The 20,590-nt window shown below is 37.3% G+C and overlaps 1 protein-coding gene across 1 annotated transcript; it reads right to left on the bottom strand.

Annotated features, from left to right (window-relative positions):
* Positions 1-790: 790 nt before the first annotated feature.
* Positions 791-13,663, bottom strand: RSL24D1 (ribosomal L24 domain containing 1). Its single transcript, XM_007194908.2, has 6 exons — positions 13,509-13,663; positions 9,103-9,216; positions 7,317-7,389; positions 4,506-4,569; positions 2,650-2,735; positions 791-1,672 (listed from the first exon to the last, which is right to left on the bottom strand). Exons 1-6 carry the CDS (start codon positions 13,587-13,589, stop codon positions 1,599-1,601), a joined length of 492 nt encoding a protein of 163 aa, XP_007194970.1. The 5' UTR covers positions 13,590-13,663; the 3' UTR covers positions 791-1,598.
* Between the last annotated feature and the right edge of the window lie 6,927 nt (positions 13,664-20,590).

The raw sequence follows: 20,590 nt of genomic DNA, 5'->3' as shown, positions 1-20,590 counted from the left end.
ACAAGCTACAATAGTAGCCTAAAAGCATTGTACCAAGCCACTCTCAGGCAAACTTTAAAGAGACAACTCATCCTCAGTGGTCCAACCAAGCTTAAAAAGCTGTGGGTGGATAAAATCATGGCATTTGCATCCAAATACTTATCTGGCGTCTCACAATAATATGAAATCCTGACAGCTAAGAGAACTGCCTGAATGTTAAACCTGAGACACAATGTCAGCTCTGGTTCAGCTCAATTTCCCCAATTAATGATCTCAAAGCAATAGCTAAGCTGCTCCCTAACTAGCACAGTAGGAAATTTGTTTCTTAATAGTATGTAATTTTAAACAAGTTTATATTAAAACAAACATGAATATAGAATGCAATGAAAACTTCAAAAGTAATTTTACAAATGTCTTTACATACATATTTCCCCTAAATGTTGCATCAATAATGTTGTTTACAGATGAGCTTTATTTTATCAATAACAAAGCTGGATTCAGGTCTTCTAACACCTGGTCCAGTGATCAGTCCACTTTTTTACTATCTAATACTAAAATAAAAATTTAGCCATTACCATATAATTATACAACCTTAAAACTTGTAATTTATTCTAAATTTTGTCCTAAGAAAAAAAAAACTGAGTTACTTAATACTCTTAACATACTTACTCGTAAGTAATGTAAAAATAAGAAAACATGAAGTATAAAGTATACATTTCTCTTTAAATGTATCTCCTACTTCTTAGTATGTGTGAGCAAACTTCATACCTTTTGTTTAGTACTTTTAAATAATAAATACACAGGCACGCACTTACTTCAGAAACAATTTTATGTGTAAATAACCTATAATGTGCTACCCATACGTCCAATTTTCCACAAATAATTAAGGAGTTTTTAAAAAGAAAACCACACAAAAAATTTTAATAGGTACTGGACCCCTAGAAAAATAAAGCTTATTCTACTAGGAATCTCAACTTAGAAGTGAGTATTCTCCAAAGTAGAAATTATATAGTGCCATTTCAGGAACAGACTATTCAACTCACCCCCAACATCCACAAATGCCTATCATAATAGTTAAAACCAGGTCAAAATGGTCCAACATAATTAGGCTTCAATATATTAGACCATTATGTTCTTCTAAGAAGCTTATAAACCAAAACCAGAAGTACTAAAATCAAAAGAAATTACTAGAGGCTAATTATCATACAGACTGTTAGTTCCTTGCTGTATCCCTTCTAGAAAAGGAATATTTTACTGCAATGAAAATTTTATTTTATATATTACTCGTCATGAATTTGTCATTAATTATTACATAAATGCTGCCTAGTGCCATTAACCAAATGGCATGACCATTTTATGTCCACAATTCACTTCTGTATTTACAAGCATAATTTTCATGACTTATAAAAGTGTATTGTTCAGTGAAGGCTTAACATTGAGATGCAATCTAGCATCCGTATCTGCTGTTCTGCAGATAGCAATGTAGGAAGGAAGTACTTGAATCCCCTTTCATATGAGTGACCTTATATGAAAAAAAAAAGTCAATAATTTACAAGTTCTATGTCTCCAAAGGAGATTTCCAGATGCACTTATAGAAATGGTTACAGACAGTAAGAGTTCTAAGAAACATCTTCCATGTCCACATCCTGTTGTAATTTCTGTACCATTCTGTCTTCCAGCTGCTTTCCTTTGCCTTTATTTAAAAAAAAAAAAAAAAAAAGGGAAAGAAAGAAATTAAACTCTTGACAAAGAGCTGGGATGTGAACCCTGGCCACCTTGAACCAGGGTCTCTGCTCTTAACACTGTACTACTTACCTCAGAGGGTTACCTAAAAACTTAGATAACAATGGTTCATTCCTATTGTTTTCTGGGTGTCTGTCAGTCCATATCATCTATATGTGAAACAACGCTCCAGGATTTTGTCTATTTTTTTAAAATTTGGTACAAAAACAACCTAGCTAGGACTTTTGCATAAATCTACCCAATATGTGGTTATAGGATTTGACTTTACTAAGGTTTGGGCATAGCTAAATCTCACCAAAATTTCTCTCCTTTTAACAGATGGTACTTGGCACCAGCTGAGTAAAAAGAGTGGTTTCCTAGCATCTCACAAAAGAAATTATGCACACAAGCAACTGCCCAAGTGAGTGCCTAACTGTAAGTTACATAAGCACAAGGAGGGTTTTTAATACAAAACTGTAGTTCTCAAACTGAAGTATCAGACTCACCTGGACAGCTACTAAAGAACAGAGGTCCAAACTCAAGGGGCTTGGACCTCTATGTGTACCTACTAAGTCCCCCAAGTAACTCCCACACCAAATGAAGTTTGAGAGCTACTAATATAAAACATTATCCTTTAATCAAAACAGGTATGAGGCAAAATCATCTACTAAATTATTACTCAAATTGTTTTGATTAACTTGGATTTTGTGGAAGCTAGGATTTTATGAAGGGAGAAAAGAAACACCATATGCAATAAATCGACTGGAACTGGGAAACACACTGAATAAATTACTTTTATAAATAGTCATATCATAAATGAGGGAGAACATTTACATGAGAAGATTCAACCTTGAAAAGCTGGTTGGCACCCAATCACATGGACCACAACAATCCAGATCCTTCACTTCGCTACTTAAGGCAGAGAACCCTGCACAAGGCAGTGCTTACCTGCAAGAGGGGCCCGGATAAGATGGATGTTTTGCTTCACTTCTTTAATGTCCTGAACTTTCTGTAGTTCTTTATTTTTCTTCAACCTAGGATCAAACACATTAAGGCCAAAATTTCAGTTACTAAAACCTCTTGAAAAGACATTAATTCCTAATTTTTAAAAATTGTATTAAGTTAGCCACACAAATGAGCAATGGGAACACAATTCATTTCTTGTTCCTAATTAGCTTAAACATGATTCCTGCACTCCCAATTTGTTCATTCACTGTATTCCTAGCACCCAGTGGGGAATAAAACAGGGGTTGAAAAGATATTTGCTCAGTGCATGAAGGGATGTGATTGAAACAAAGAACTGACAAGTCTCAGAGATTACACAGAGTAAGAACCTCTAATTATTAAAGTGTCTGTGTTTTCTATTTGAGGAGAAAGATTTGTAGTCTCTGTGTTAGCTAATTTTTTAAATCATTCAGTAATTACAAGAGCACAAAACATAAGACATTCAACAAAAAAAGCTAACAGACTAGTTCTCAAGCATTTGGGTCCTTTTTTGTAATGCTTTAAAAAGAAAAAAATTTTAAAGCCAGAAAGCTGTTGACGCATGCTTTTCTATAACTTTTATGGTGACTAGATCAAAAGCAATGCCCCTTCTAAAGAAACAGTCAATTCCAAGCTGGGGCAGGGAAAATCTCATTAGCCATAAAGCAAGAAAGGACTCAAAGAATGGTGAGGAACTGTCAAAATGACACACAGCCTGCCTAAAGGAATTCTCACTGGCCAACTTGGGGTACTTAGAACATCAAAATAATGACAAAGAATTATAACTCATTGAATACAATAAGAATTAATGAATACACACAGATATGACGTGAATAAATGAAAGAATAAACTTTGGAACTGGGGGAAAAGGAAAATGCTCTTTCTTAGATAAGAAGGTCAACGAATAAACGGAGAAGAAATGATGACATCAGAAAAATCACCATTTGGCAACAATCACAGTAGTAAAAGATTCAGGCAGGACTCTAATGGATGCGAAAACCAGTAGGTATCAGTTTGAGGAGTAACAGGCTCCTTGCTGAGTCTCAATGTGTCTCCCTCAAGATACGTACTGATTAAAAAGGGGGAAAAACAGTAACTTTCCAGTGGAGAAAACTGGCAGACACTACTTTAACCAAGCAATGAAAGTTAACATCACCAGTAAGGGACAACAGGTGCCTCTGCTGGGGTGCTTAAGGGGGACACACTTCTATGATGTTCTGGCCAAAGGGACCTGAATCTCATCACGAAGAAAACATCAAACAAAAACCGGGGAACATTCTATGAAATAACTGACCTGTACTCTTCAAACATGCCAATGTCATCTGAGACAAAGGTGAGAAACTGTCTGGATTAAAGGAGCTTGAGGAGATATGACCACTAAAGGAGCTTGAGGAGATATGACCACTAAATGCAATGCATGATCCAGCATTTTCTGCTGCTATGAAGAACATTTATTGGAACAACAGGTAAATCTAGTAAGGTCTATAGTATTTTATCAGTGTTAATTTTCTGATTTAACTATACTGTGGTTATTAAGAGCATGTTCTTATGCTATACACCTGAAACTAATGTTGTGTGTCAATTATACCTCAATTTTAAAAACCCAGAGAAAAAGAACATACTATTTTTAGGATATATATATATATATTAAAGCATACTTAGGAGGAAAAGGCATCATGTCTTCAACTTATTACACAACACAGAGTTAAAGTAAATTTGGCAAAATGTTAACAGAATATACAAGACTTTTTTATACTATCTTGCCAGTTTTTGAAAGTCTGAAGTTACATGAAAATAAAGATATTTTAAAATATTCATACCTGTTCATTATAAATTTAGCCTGGCGTTTCTGTTTGATCTCTTCAACTCTTTTCATTGCATCAACTACAAAAAAATTCATAAACGTTAACAAATTTATGTACATTCAAGCAGGATGATTATAACCAACAGGCGCTTTAACAATCACTACTTTACTGTGACTTAGAAGTGGATTAAACTAAACAAAAACTCACTGCAAAGACAATTCCTATTAAAAAACAGTTCTTACTAAAATAGCTGACAAAGGTATGTAGCCTTGGGTGATATCACTGTTGACTCTTTCCCACGTACCATTTCTCTAACTTTTATTTTTGCAAAAGCCTTTACTACTACTAAATTTTCCTTGTACTTGAAACCAGTCCAATGCCTTTCAAATTTTATTCTACAGAGAACTTGGATTAATGGCAATTAATCCCATTCTTAGTTTGTCATCTCTGTAAATAGACACTACCTTCCTGGTCATAAAAGCCACTTTTTCTTCAAGTGCCTAGGATATGATCTGCACATGATGAATACTGGTAAAATGACCCAGTCAATCAATTTGCCACATTCTTAACCACTAAAATCCAACTGTTTCAGAAAACGTGTAGAGGAGCCTGGGCTATAAGGGAGTTGAGTCAACTACTCTAGAATCTGTATCTGCACTGTCCAATACAAGATAAATCACATATGTAATTCTAAATTTTCTAGTAGCCACATTTTTTTAAAAAAAAGTAAAAAGGAACAGTTTGAAATTAAATTTAAGATACATTTTGTTTAACCCAACATATCCAAAATACTGTCATTTCAACATGTAATTAATATAAAAAATTATTACTGAGATATTTTATGCTTGTTTTCATACTAAGTATTCAAAATCCAGCATGTATTTTATATTTACAGAACACCTCAATTCAGGCTAGTCACATTTTAATTGCTAAGTAGCCCCTGTGGCTAGTGGCTACCATACTAAATAGCACAATTCCCAATCCAGATTCTTAAAGTGTAGTCTGTGGATCTGAGTGGGGCAAATGAATGAGACTCTGTAATAATACCTGAACCAATTACTGTCTAAAAGAAACAATAAAATAGAGTACTCAGTAAAATGCACTGAGAGATCAGGGACTGTGTATGCCCTGTTCATCTTTGTATGCTAGAGTCAGTGGTTATTGGTAAAGCATACAACATCTTAGAGAGCACACAGTATTTCTCAGGAACAACATAAACATCATGATACCAGCACAGCGGATCTTAGTAACTGAAGATCCACAGATGACTAAAATATGTACCTCAGTTTCCATATCAAGCTGAATACCCACCAAATAAAAGTAGTTATAGGTAAAAATGGTCTGGAGCTGCTATCTTCAAGTAGTAACAAAAAAGAAAACAAAGGCCAAAGTGAAATAAAACTCAATGGGGTCCAGAAATGCTTTAGGATCTTCCAATAATGTCCCTGCCAAGAGTACCTTTAGGAATCAATTTAATAATCCTATGAAAATTAGCTATGTATGGTATAGATGTTAACCAGACTTATTTTGGTGATCATTTCACAATATATACAAATATCAAATCATTGTGCTGTGCACCTGAAACTAATATATATCAATTATAATCTCAATTTTAAAAATCCTATTAATCTCTTTAGAAATCCTTGAGTTTGAATCAGTGTTATTTCCTTACTAAATAAACCCAATAAAACCAACTGCTAATCAGAAATTAACTCCTCCTCTAATTACAAAACAGAAGGGAAAGACCTTATTTTTTAAAAAGAGAAAAGAACCAAATAAACAAGCACACCAAGGGGCAGAATACTTAGGCAATTCCCAAATGGGACTCTGATTTTTCCACACAGTTCAGGAAGATAAACAAGGCTTTAGAGGGTGTCAAATGCTACTACAAAGGCCCATAACTTTCCAACTCTTCCTCTGAAATCTTGTGACTAACTGGTGAAAAGGTGTTGAAAAGTATGCCCTGCCAATAATCCATTAGAGACCAATAAAGTTGGTAGAATTCTAAGTCTTAGAGACTTCTAGTTAACAAACTACATTACCTCCACACCCAAGACTAGAAATGTCTAAAGGCTGCATAAGCAGGCATGGGGGAAGGAGAAAAGGCAGGGCCAAGGGCCTCAAACACACATAGAGACATAGTGGAATCTACAAGCTAGCTTAAGGAACTATGTTTTACTACATATGAGACTTTTTTTAAATTAAAGCCTCTGCTTACTTAAATAAGTAAACAAAACAGAGAGATAGGTAGGTAGGTAGGTAAGAATTAAACATTACTGCTTTCAGTTTCAGTAGCCTATAGCTTCATTTTTCCCCAAGTCAAGCACTTAGAAGTTCTCTTAGAAAATCTGTAATTATCACCTTACATGCTATACTTTTTAACTTTACAGAATCACTAAGTTTTATTAGGTATACAGAAAACAATATTTATATCCCTAAACCAAATTATCTAAACTTGTAAAGTGTGTTAGGTTTTTGTATATTTTAACTATGCCACACTCATCCCCCAAAAGTATTCTACATCTCTATTTTTTTCCCCAGATATGTGAATGTTTTTATATTCCTGTGTAGGCACTTCAAATAATATCAAATTTAATAATTATGTCATTTTTATAATGGATACATCAGCCAATTCTGAAAAGGATTTGGGATAGCTTATTAAAAACCCTCACAAATACAACAGAGCCATTAAAATAAGGATAAAAGTATAAAAGCTAACTGATTAAAAGAAGAAATTTAATATTTAAACAACCAACTGATATTAAAGTTATGGTAATATCCCAAACCAGTGTCTCCTGAAAATTCCCGGTAGTCCTTGTGACTTACTGGTTTTATTCCATAGCTCTCGCTGGTATCTGACAGGTTCATTTCTACGTTTTTCAAATTCAAATGAATTATCCTGTAAGAAGAGGAGAAATACGGTTTTAAGAGAGGTAGAAAGGAAGCATTTCTTAAAACTTTTTCTCCTTTTCACAAAAGTTCTAAGTGTTTCAAGCTACGGGCACATATTAAGATTTCCCCCGGGGCGATCCCAGAGAATACAAGTTTTCAAACTTTTTCTCCTTTAAACACCACGATGTACAAGACAGCCCTATTGAAAACGTCTCTCTATGTATGAGTGATTCTCAAAGGGAGGGGAGGGGAGAGGATCAACCCCATCCCTCAGAGGGGCCTATAACAATCATGGGGATTATAAACAAACTAAAAAAGCTTCCCTAATTTCCTGTTCCTAGATGAGACTCACAGCCAGAAAACTTTATATTAGATTGAGCCATATGAAATTGCCTTTTCCCATAGATCAAAAAGAGTCAAACACTGAGAACTGCATATGGTTCAACAAAAATACCTAGCATGTTTATATATTTCAATACCTATAAACCTTTGTGTTACAGCACAGAGTTGAAACTACACATCTTCAAATAATGTGGTACTACTCTGTATGACGTAAGCTTCACCCTGAAATTCTTTAGTCCCCTCCAAATGTAGTTGGTACTTTGACAATTAACAATCCTATTTATCTCAAAACATGCAAAATAATTTTGGAAAAACTACAGATATTTCCTAGTTTTCAAATCTATCAGACTCAGGCATATGGAACAGCATTAACTCTGCACTTGGCTATTTCATTTATATACACATGCCTCTGTTCAGTAACCTCAGCCATGGCAAGGTAAGTGGTCACCAGCAAATGACTACGACCCGGCATCCTTTCTTCACACATACAGTTGCCACCTGTATTTGAGACGCTACATATCTATTTGTCCATAGTGAAAATTACTTTTGTGACAATTATGATTTGGCCTTACATGCTGTCAAAAAATATTCTTTATGTTCACTGAAGAACCTCAGGTGTCGAGACAGACAGCAAAGGGCTTTGTAGCAACTACTTAGATACTATACTGCCTTTAAGGAGTGGCGAGGTGGGAAAGAGTCATGGGTTTGGGGGAAGAGGAAGTCTGGCAGGAGGGGACAGTTGAAAGCTCTCCCTCCCTCAAAGGTAGCCTGTGCAGCAGCTGCCCCTCGTCCCTTTTTAAGGCTCGAGTGCAGATAAGCTTCACCAGGTCCTCACACCAACTCAGTTTACAGCAATATGATGGTGGGGGCTCGCCTCATGGAACTCCCTCAGCCCTGATTCCTCACTATTCCTCCTTACACTGCCATTATGAACTAAGCTCTCTGCTCTCAGACACACAGTCCTGCTAAAGAAATCAAGAAACTGATAAATGAGTCCATTACAAACCTCATCTGAGCCCTCACTGCTAGTCAAAAACCTTTTAATCTCTTAACCTCCTTTCAAAATCCCTAAGTAGCAATTTCCAACTTCAATCCATCTAAATAATTCTCCCCTTGTTGCAAGAGCTAAAAATACTTTTTCGAGAATAAGAAAAATCACTTCTACAAACTAGATTAGGAATTTTTTTCCTTTTCAGAATTCTACAGATTTATGGTTTTGGGGATCATGTGAGAATAAGATTACCAAACCCAAATACAAATAAGTCACTCATTAACCATTCTATAGGAAGCCTTGTTAGAGTTAATTAAATCACATCTCCCACCCAAAACTTAAAATTTGGAAACTGTAAAAACTATACTGAGAGCTAACCGTACTCACCACTGTGAGCTCTTTACCAGCTGCTTTCCGGAATGCTTTAGTCCACCTGACCTTGCGAGGATTGCGCTTCTTTTTGAAGTTTTTATGACACTTGGATTTACAGAATCTGAACACCTACAAGAAAAGTGTTAAAATAGTGAAAAGTCAATATTAAAAAATTTTATACCATAGGATGTTATCCTACCAGACAAAATATACTATAAAGTCTGAGAAATAACAATGGTTCTCACTCACAACTGCTTCTACTTACTCACAACACCATTTAGAAATGTGAGACATATCACATAAAATGGAAATTGAACTATTTTTTGACTAATAAACATCATCACAACTAAAGATTGAGGGCCCCAAAAATATGGTTAAAAACAACCATTTCTATAGAATAACAGTAAAAACTTACAAATGATCTTGAATGAAGGGAACAGTTTTAAGGAAAGTCACTTATTTAAATCCCTTTGCAATTCAGAATAATTCTCAAAATTCACTTCCTAAATACCTCAAAGGGGGGAGGGGGTTAAAAGTTTCAAACAACCATTCTGAAACTTCCTTTGGTTCTTTCCACCATTGCAAAAAATAATTTCAAAAAAGCAACTAAAACTGGCTATAGATTTGTTTTCTGAAGTATTTATTCAGAGATCTACTAGGAAGATTCTTCACTACTTTAATTCTTCACTTTCATCCCAAAAGATGTGATCCTTTAATAGTGTTTACAATTTAATGATGATTCAACATGCTCCTGAAATGGCTTATTGGGACTCATTTTATAAGTCTAAAATGCATCATTTTGTTACTTTGTCTTAGAACACATTGAAATTTGTGTGTATTACTAGAGGAAATCTGAAGAGAAAAAGTAATTGAGTTTGTAGATCTTGGCAAAGAAAATTAAGTTGAATTATCATACCTAGAATATGTGACCCATTAAAAAAAAAGGTCAAAATAAGGTATCACCATTTCAAGCTAACATACACACACACACACACACACACACACACACACACACACACACGCATATATCACAAACCAAAATACTTTTCATTTTACATACACTTTGTTCTATGGAGACCTTCAAATAGGTCACTAAACACACCAGGACGTAGTTTTCTTAGAAATGGTCAATACTAGATCAATCTGATCTAAGCCCTGACCTCATGGAGAGCCCTCTCCTGGGAGACTTGAGTAAAAGCATGTCTACATTCTTGAATTAATTTCAAACCAACTAGAAAGTAGAACTATTGTAGTCTTCTGGAATAACTCACTCTAAAATCATTATTGGTAAAATTTCTTTGAGTATTTTCAGCCAAAGTACTATTACCTTTTTTAAGTAAAAGCCTTCAATGTTTAATACCTACTAGATAACTCCTAAACAAATCCCCATTTCTGAGATATACCTAATGAGAGGCCTGAACTTGTCCCAGGTCTCCTCGGTTCCAAAGAGAGCCAATGGGAAGTTACAGGCAAGTCTACTTGAACTCCATATCTAACAGACGTCACCTGAAAAGCACAATGAATTATCTGAAGAGACTGGAGTCACTGAGATGGGATGGGGATTCAATTCCCAAGTAAGGAGCAGCTACTATGTGCTGGATGTTGTACTAGATGCAAGAAATACAAGAACAATTAAAACATGACGCCCTACCTTGAGAAGCTTAGTCTAGCAATGTGGTAAAATCTCATTTTGCAAGCAAGAGAGATAAAGAACGGACTAGGATATAAACAATGGGATACAGCTATACACAATAATCAAGTATAAAGTAATATGCAAGTACACATTAAGGAAGTGGTTAAATCTATGGTGGGGTAGGTGGTAAATGATTATGTGTGAGACAAAGCTTCATAGACTCAAATTTCCCTTTTAATCCAGTCCTCTGGCATCATCCTCAGTCTTCAACATGCACACAAATGATCCATCTGAGCCTCAAAGTTCTTCAACACCTTCTTATGCCACTAATTCAACATTTACTAAGCACACCTTAACAGTATGTATGTTTTTCCTGTTTGCAAACTATGAAAATATGGAGCAGTAATACACTAATTCTACTCTTAAGAAACTACCTGAGAAGCATAAAAGGGGAGGTTTCTATGAAAGATGGTCCCAAAAGCTAAGAGCATAAATGCAGAAAGACTAGTTAGGAGGCTACAAAAGTGACAAGTGCCTAATCTGGAACGAGGGCAGGTGGGCAGAAAGAAAGCTAAGACACCACTCTCCTTCGCAAAGGCAGAATGGACAGAACCTATAGCTAGATATAAACAGTGAAAGATTCAAAGATGACTCTCAGTTTCTAGCAGAACTGTCTAGATGGATGACTATTAATTCAGAGAGCAAAAAGATTTGAGGTAATAAGGAACACTCTTTCAGCAGGCTCACTGTTAGGTACAAACAGGATTTCCCTGTCAAGCAGAAAATTCAGACCTGGAACTAAGGAGATAAAGATTTCGGAATCATCAACAAAGAAAAAAATGAGGTACCTGTTCTTCATTAGTGCTTCAGGGCCTCTACTTCTTACTTCCCCAATCAACTCTGTTCTGGATACACTGGTCTTCCCTACTGCAAGCTAGCTCCCAGCTAATTCAACACTATCCTTGCTAGCAATATAGACTTCCTCATCAACTTGAACTTCCACTGTGTCTGCCAGATCAACATCCAACTCTAGATAGCTCCCACCATCCTTTCTAATTCCCATACCCAGCTGACAAACACTGATGGACAAAAATCATAGTCATGATGACCAAATCATCCACAAAGCCATAATGCCCACTGTGAATTACACCCCAACCTGACAATCATTTCATTCACTGCTACAAATTCTTTGTCATGTTCCTGAGAGCAGGAATTAAAAATCTTTTACATGCTCTTTCAAGTTTCCAAACATAGCTTTAGTCCCACACTTTTGGCAAGACCCCTTACTCCTAATTTAGTGAGGTCAATATCTTTCACGTAGAATACAGATATAAGGTGATGAAGTATGAACTGTAGTTCTTTAGCATGTCAAAATCAACTCACTGAATAAAGATTCCTAGCTCCTCTTCCTCTCTCCCCAGAGATTCCAATTCAATAGATCTGGTGGAAACCAGGAATCAGTATTTTCTACAAGTGTCCAGTGATTCAGAAGCAAATACAAGAGAGGTCAAATTCTAAGAAACAATGTGTTAAACAGAGAAATGAGATCCATTCCGGTATGAAAGGCAAATTCATGTATCATTCATAAAGTCTTTCACAAAGAGGCCTTATACAGACGGTCCCCAACTTATGATCGTTCGACTTCATGTTGATGAAAAAGTGATACACATTCAGTGGAAACCGTACTTCAAATTTCGATCTTTCCCCGCTAACAATGCGGTACAACTCTCTCTGATGCTGGGCAGTGGCAGCGAACCAAAGCTCCCAGTCAGCCATCAGGTCACCAGGGTGAACAACCCAATACACTTACAATCATTCTGTTCCTCTATTTCAGTAGAGTATTTAATAAATTACATGAGATATTCAACACTTTATTATAAAACAGGCTTTGTGTTAGATGATTTTGCCCAACTATACGCTAACGTTAAGTGTTCTGAGCATGTTTAAGGAAGGTTAGGCTATATATGATATTCAGTAGGTTAGGTTTTGCATCTTCACTTACAATGGGTTTATCCAGAAGCAACGCCATCGAAAGTCGAGGAAAATCTGTATCTTTATGTTTATATCTTATACTTACAAAGGCACCTTTTTTATATAGACTTATACTTGTATTTATAGCCCTACCCCAACCCAAACCTCTATCACCATCTGCAATCCGTCACTTCCTTAAACAGAGAAGTAACTGCTCCCCTCTGTGCCTTTGCTCAAACTGTTCGTTTTCCTTCCACCTAGACTGCCTTCTCCTCACGTTCTTAAGCAAAACGCAAGATCCAGGATAAATGTCACTTCCTTTCTGTGCCTTTCTACAGACGACCCTCTCCAAAACACCTCCAACAGCTTCATAATACATAACTGTACTATTAAGCCATATGCAACATTTCTATCAACCTCTACAGACTATAGCCGACCCCAAGTCGTATTCATCTGTACAGACGCGGGTCTCAGCAATGATGCCTGACCCGGCATGCGTTCAACAAAGTTTACCGAACTGAAGAACGTGGCCCATGTGCAAAAGTGGGCAAACAGACTCCCAGCTTCCCCGTCGGCGCTGGCTGGAATCGCTCCTCAACCTCATCGCAGCCAGCCTCGCCCAAGGGCGGCCTAGTGACCAGCTCCGGTCGCGACGCCGGCAGGAGAAACTTCCCCAAGCGGGAGGTCGAGGTCGGAGTCGTTAGCAAAACCAGCCCCAGGAGCCGAAATCCTAGACCAAACGCCACGCAGGCGCAGAGGAACCCCGCGCCGAGCGGGCGCGGCTTCAGCCCGGCGGGAGCGCAGCGGACCGTCTCACCTTGCAATCGTTGCGAACGAACATCATGCCGTGGCCTGGGTAAATAGGCCCCGAACAGAAGTAACACTTCTCAATCCGCATGTTGAACGCTCGTGGGGACGCCCCAGCCAACCGCCGCACTTAAGAGGAAGTGACGTAGCCCCGCCACGGGAAGTGATTCTCTTTCTAGTTCTCCCCCCGGAAAAGGCGGTGTACCTTCGCTCTTTCGGGCCCCTGGAAAGCTAGCCGGACGTGACGGCGCCACCCCGCGGGCGCGCCGGCAAAAGCGCTGCCGTTTGGCGCAGGCGCAGAGTGCGGCCGCCCTCTGGTGAAGTGCGAGGTTCTGCGCAGATTTCCGAACTGGCTCCGAGCCCCTGGTTTTCCTCCCTACCGTGTCGTATAACGTCAGCATTTACTCACGTCTTGTATATCTTGTTTCTGGTTTGTGCTTTTCCCCAGACGGCTCTCCACACGTGGCTCGTCTCGAGGAACTCATTTCTCTGCGGCCCGAGCCCCGCCCGTGATTCCGGTCCCAAGCCGACTTGCCTGATGTCCGCGGCGGGAACTTGCTGCCCCGCGCTGCAACCGAAGCAGCAGAACCTCAGGCTCGGAGGACTTAACCGGCATTGTTTTAAAGACTTGTAGTGGTGTTCTCCACCTTTACTCCCCCACCCCCGCGCTTTTTAATTAATATACATATGTGGTTAAAAAAAAAATTTTTTTTTTCCACGGGAAACTAAGGTTCTCTCCCCAGACCTCCAGTCCTCCTCTCCAGTAGAAGTCACTTCCTTTTATTACCTACCAGAGGTTTTCTGTGCATAGACAAACATTTGTGTGTACGTGTCTCCACTCCCTCTTCTTGATAACACTGATGAGCATCCTGTTCACCCTTTTCTGCATCTTGCTGTCATCTGCCTCCCCTCAATGGGATGTGAGCTCCATGAGGGCAGGGATTTTTGTCGTTGTGTTTACAGCTATACTCCCAGTACCTAGAACAGTTCCTGGCACGTAATTAAGCATCCAATACACATTTTATTATCAGTGAATACTTCCCATTCTCTTCCATAGTTACATAAACGCAATTGTAGGAGGGTATCATCTTAATTGGTCGCCTGTGGATGGACATTTGTTTCGTATCTTGTCTCCTATCTTTAGGAGATAATAAGCATCCTTACTAATAATAAGCATCCTTACTAATTTTTTTTTTTCAAAAGAGAGTTTATTGGTATAGAGTTGCTGGGCCTATAACACTTTTAAAATTTGGGAGATAATACTAAATGCCTTCCGAAAGGTTTTACCAATTAACACTCAACAAGAACAAATAAGACGCCTATTTCACGACGTCTTTGTCGAAGGTGATCTTTGCCAATCTGAGATTTAAAATTTTTTTAATTATTATTTTAACTGGCATTTATTTGATTATGAATGGAGTTAGGAATCTTTACAAATGTTTGAAATCTATTTTTTTCTGTGAATTGCCTGTTTATGTCCTTCACACAGTTTTCTACTGTTGTTGATTTTTAACATATTTAACATTTTACATATTAAGAAAGTTAGAGCTTTGCTCTAACTTTCAGAAATTGTTTCCCAATTTATCAGTATTTTAAATATTGCTTATAGCATTTCTCTATGCAGAAATGTCTTATTTGTATGTATCCAAATTAATCTTTTCTCCTGTGGTTTTGGATTTGGTGTTTTGCTTGAAACTGCATTTCCCTCTTCAAAATTGTTTTTCAAAGATTTTTCTCTATTATTTTTATAGTATCATTTTTCACATTTGAATTTTCAACTAATCTGGAATTTGCTTAAGTATAAATAATAACATAGGATTCCAGTGCGGTTTTTTTTTTTCCCCCAGTACCATAGGTTGAATAAGGGCATTGCTTCCTCCACTAATTCAAAGTATCACTTTTCCATGGGTCTATCTACTTTGTTCAACTGATATATCTATTTATGTGCCAGTTCCAAAATGTTTAAATTATTGTAATTTTTTAAATAACTGGGTTTACCAGCAGTCCTCCTCTTCCTTCCTTGGCCTTCTTATTCCTTGTTTCTCTAGCTATTCCTCAAAGTTTTTTTTTTTTTCTTTTTTAACTTTAGAATCAGTTTGTCTAGTTATAATCTGTGAATACATGTGTTTTCCTTTTATCTGATACTTGCATTTATTTTTCTTTGCTAATCACTTGACATGCAATTCCAGAACAATATTAATAACAAAGGCACACATCAGAAATTTTAGTAATAAACATTTGCCCAACACTTCATTGGCAACCAAGATACTGAAAATTATTTTACTTTTGTTTGATCTTCTCCTCTCTCATCCCCCTCAATAATTATAGAAGAGCCTCATCAGTCTTCCCAAGCTCTTTACACAGTTCCTTCCCAACTCTCAGTTTTATCCCTTTACTTCAACAAGAAATTTCCTGCCTTTCTCACCAACGTGATAACCCAGCTTCACTTCTTACCTTCAGTGTCAGGGGCCCTATCCCTTATCTGTGTTCTTAATCCCACACCTTAAGGCTTCATTTGAGACTCTGTTCCCTTCAGCCTATGAGCATACTCAGTGCTTCGCTCTAGGTTGAATAGGTGAGTAGCCAGTCTTAGAAAATGTTTTTCTTTCCAATTATTATAAGAGGAAGGGGTTAACAACAACAACAAACATGTATTTCACGTCCAACAGACTGAACTGAAATCTTGGAAATACTATTCCTTTTTGTTTAGCTTGCTTGAAACTTAATGATTCCTGAATCTGAAGGTGTACGTCTGTCACCATTACTGAAAAATTCTCAGCTATTTTCTTTTCATATATTTCCTCTTCCTCTATGTTCTCCCATTTCTCCTTCTAGAATTCCTATTAGACATAAGTTGGAGCCTTAATCTTTCCTCTATCTCTCTTAACCTCCCTCATACCTTATCCCTGTCTGCTGAATTCTGTATAATTTCCTCCAGTCTATCTTCTAGTTCACCAATTTTCTCTTCAACTGTTAAACTTGCCACTTAACTTCTGACCATTACATTTTGAATATCAATGGCCACATTTTTCCATATATGGAAGTCTTTTTCTAAAATTCAAACCAGTCTTGTATCTTTAATAAAGTCTTCTTCTCCCAGATGTTTCCATTCCTTTTATGTTTGTAAGTATTTTAAACGTCTTTACTTTATGGTCTCCATCCGATAAGTATATTATTTGAAGTTCTTAAGTGCCATATTGCTGAATTTTGGTTCACTGGCCCTTGCTCATGTTTGGGGCTGAAGGGGGTGAGGAAGGAATGGGTTTTCATTTTAAATAGTGAGCTCACTCTTAGTAGGGTATTTTCTATAAAAATCCTGTAAGTTCTGGGTGAAAATGTTTTCTCTGAAGAGATTCTACTTTGCTTCTCCCAAGAAATCCAGAGGTATTACCAACCACAAATCACTTTTAGTTTATGTACATTTTTTGGCTTAGACATTCCCAGGAAAAAAAAGGGGGCTAATGTAAACTTGAACCTCAAACCTGTGTAAAAGCATACTTATGGGTATAAATGCTCAGGGAAGATTAAGACATAGACCAGGCCCTGGCTTTGTGTGTGTTTGGAGGTAGGGGCCCTCCATCCCAGTGTCCTACCTCCAACAGATCCAAGGCTTTCTCCCATGATGGCATGTAGCCATTAAAACCAAGCACCTAGATTACTGATACTGGCAAAAACCAAACCAAAAGCAAACCACACTCAGTATCAGTTTGTTGTAAGTTCCCTCTGTTGCTGCCATTGTTGTTGCTGCTGTTGTTGTCTGTTTTGTGGAAAAAGAGGGATGATCTCAAGGTATTTCCCTTACTTTCTTAAGAGATCAACAGTCCATTTAAAAAAATGTTCATTATATTTTATCCAGCATTATCAAGTGTTTTATGTTGGGAGAGTCTTCCAGTTCTATACTCACCCATATTGCCAAAAATAGAAGACCTGGAAATACCATATAGAGTTTTCCAGCTTATAAAAAGCCAAGCAAAACATTCTTTAGTGTGCAAAAATAAACAAATGGGACCTAATCAAACTTACAGGCTTTTCAACAGCAAAGGAAACCATAAACAAAATGAAAAGACAACCTACAGAATGGGAGAAAATATTTGTAAATGATGTGACCAACAAGGGATTAGTTTCTAAAATATACAGACAGCTCCTACAACTCAATATCAAAAAACCCAAACAACCCAATCCAAAAATGGGCAGAAGATCAGAAGAGACATTTACCTAAAGAAGACATACAGATGGCCAACAGGCACATAAAAAGATGCTCAACATCACTAATTATTAGAGAAATGCAAATCAGAACTACAATGAGTTATCACCTCACACCAGTCAGAATGGCCATCATCAAAAAGTCTACAAATAACAAATGCTGGAGAGGGTGTGGAGAAAAAAATAACCCTCCTACACTGTTGGTAGGAATGTAAATTAGTGCAGCCACTATGGAGAACAGTATGGAAGTTCCTTTAAAAGCTAAAAATAGAGCTACCATACGACCCAGCAATCCCACTCCTGGGCATATATCCAGAAAAGACAAAAACTCTAATTCGAAAAGATACATGCACTCCACTGTTCATTGCAGCACTATTTACAATAGCCAAGACATGGAAGCAACCTAAGTCTCCATTGACAGATAAATGGGTAAAGAAGATGTGGTAATATATATACAATAGAATATTACTCAGCCATAAAAAAAGAAAGAAATAATGCCATTTGCAGCAACATGGATGGACCTAGAGATTATCATACTAAGGGAAGTAAGCCAGGCAGACAAAGACAAATACTATATGACTTAAATATGGAATCTAAAAAATAACACAAGGGAACTTATTTGTAAAACAGAAACAGACTCACAGACATAGAAAACAAACTTATGGTTACCAAAGGGGAAAGGAGGGAGGAGGAATAAATTAGGAGTATGTGATTAACAGATACACACTACTATATATAAAATAAACAACGAGGACCTACCATATAGCACAGGGAACTATATTCCATATCTTGTAATAACCTATAATGGAAGAGAATCTGAAAAAGAATATACATATGTATATTATATATATACATATATAATGTATGCATAACGTTAGCAAAGAATTAGTTTGCTAACACATATTGTAAATCAACTACAGTTCAATTAAAAAAAAAAAAAAAACTCCGTATTGGGAATTCCCTGGCGGTCCAGTGGTTAGGACTCCATGCCTCCACTGTGGGGGGCATGGGTTCGATCCCTGGTCAGGGAACTGAGATCCTGCATGCAACGTGGAGCGGCCAAAACAAAAAGTCCTCATTGAACATTTCTTCAATAGATTGTTAGCTATCTTGACATCAACTTCAAAACATCAGAATATACTTCTCAGATTTCCTAATTTTTCATAATAAACCAATATTGATTTATTATATGAGAGCATTTCTAAACATTTTTGAAGTGGTTACTTTCAAATTCTATTCCTGTCTTTGAACATTAGTAGTGACTCCTGTTTTGAAAACTCTTTCACTTGACCCTGCTGCATCTCAAGTCCTTTATTCAGTCCACCAATAACCATTTGAGTACCTACTGTGTACTAGGCCTTTTCCAGGTAGTGGCAACACAATTTTGAAGAAAACTTCCCAAGCCCCTGTCCTCATTGGAGCTTACATCTTAGTGGATGGAGACAAACATACAAATATATTGAGTGGTGATAAGTGACATGTACAAAAACAGAGCAGGATAACAAGGCAGTAGGTGACAATCTGGTTGGGGCCATGAGGGGGATTGACTGCTATTTTATATAAGGTGATCAGTAAAGTCCTTTTGGACAACGTGACATTTGAACTGTCTTAAAGGATGGGAGAGGGACCATGCAGATGTATGGAAGACTAGCGTTCCAGGCAGAGGGAACAGCAAATACTCCTGAGGCAGGAACACACTTGACCGCTCCAGGGAGGCCAGTATGCCTGCAGAGGAGTGAGTGGGGTGAACAGTGTGGTAGGAAATAAGGTAAGAGTGTCCATCTCCCCACATATTCCCTCCTCATCCAATCAAGTACTACACCACTGCCAGTGCCTCTTGCACCCATCTCTCAGCCCCAGTCTTAGTTCACGCCCTTACCATCCTTGCTTTGTTCACCTGAGGACAGCTAGTACAACATTTCCTGCACTGTAGATGCTCCATAAACGTTCAAGGATAACATATTTGAATTATCTTCTCCAGAATATGTTGTCTTGGCTGGTCCCTCATCACATACCTAATGGAATTTGTGTCTCTGAATGTGGTTTCCTGTAGCATTATGACTTCTGGTTGAAACTTTATTGTGATGGGAAATGAAGTTATGTTCACATCCAAACTTGACAGGTTAAACCACTTTTTTATTATAAGCTTAATTGGCACAAAGTTCACTGAAGATACACTTCACTTTTACAGAAGCCTGTCAATAGGAAAATACATTGACGCACAAAAAAATTTATATTGGTACTTCGATATAAATTTAAACAAATGATTTCCAGAGAGAATACAGGTTATTTACGTCAATAATTAAAGATGGCTCTTGCGTGTGCCAATATCATGTATATATTTAATTGTGTGTTATGTTTAAGGCCGATGGAATCTGTAGCTAACTTCTCAGTTGGTTCCTAAATAGGCTGGAACATACTGATATTGTCTTCTTTTTAACTATACAAATGAATCATATAAAATGTTCCCTGATACGTAGCTATAAAATTATTATTTACTCCACTTAAGTCTTATGGCAACTTTAGAAGGCACTGCCTGTGATGATGACCCTGCCCTTGAAATGTCTGGATCTTTTTCTCACCAGGATACACAATTCAAACGCATAGGACTCAATGACGCCTTAGTATTTAAAGAGGTCCTCATTTCAAGGATAGAAATATATAAGATCTTAGTAAACACAGCTAAGTTTCTTAAGGGGATGGTGGGAGGGCAGTGGCAAAGAAAACAGGACAGATGCTCAACAAAAAGCCGTTTGAAAATTATCATAAAAGTAATTACTTTCCATCATAGCTGTATTTTTCTAATTACTGTTATGCCAAACATTTGCCACCACAAAATACATTTATTTTTATTCTTTATTTAAATTATAATGAGTGGTGTTTCTTCCT

Source organism: Balaenoptera acutorostrata, chromosome 3, assembly GCF_949987535.1.
Source record: "Balaenoptera acutorostrata chromosome 3, mBalAcu1.1, whole genome shotgun sequence".
Lineage (NCBI taxonomy): Eukaryota > Metazoa > Chordata > Mammalia > Artiodactyla > Balaenopteridae > Balaenoptera > Balaenoptera acutorostrata.
This window is presented reverse-complemented; position numbering and strand designations above follow the sequence as displayed.

Bases quoted from the DNA above. Each gene is read 5' to 3' on its own strand.
- RSL24D1 (XM_007194908.2), bottom strand. From the start codon at position 13,589: ATGCGGATTGAGAAGTGTTACTTCTGTTCGGGGCCTATTTACCCAGGC. The intron at 2,736-4,505 runs GTATGAATATTT...GTTTGATCCTAG, and splicing joins GCTAAATTTATAATGAACAG to GTTGAAGAAAAATAAAGAAC. The intron at 1,673-2,649 runs GTAAGCACTGCC...TTTTAAATAAAG, and splicing joins TATCCGGGCCCCTCTTGCAG to GCAAAGGAAAGCAGCTGGAA.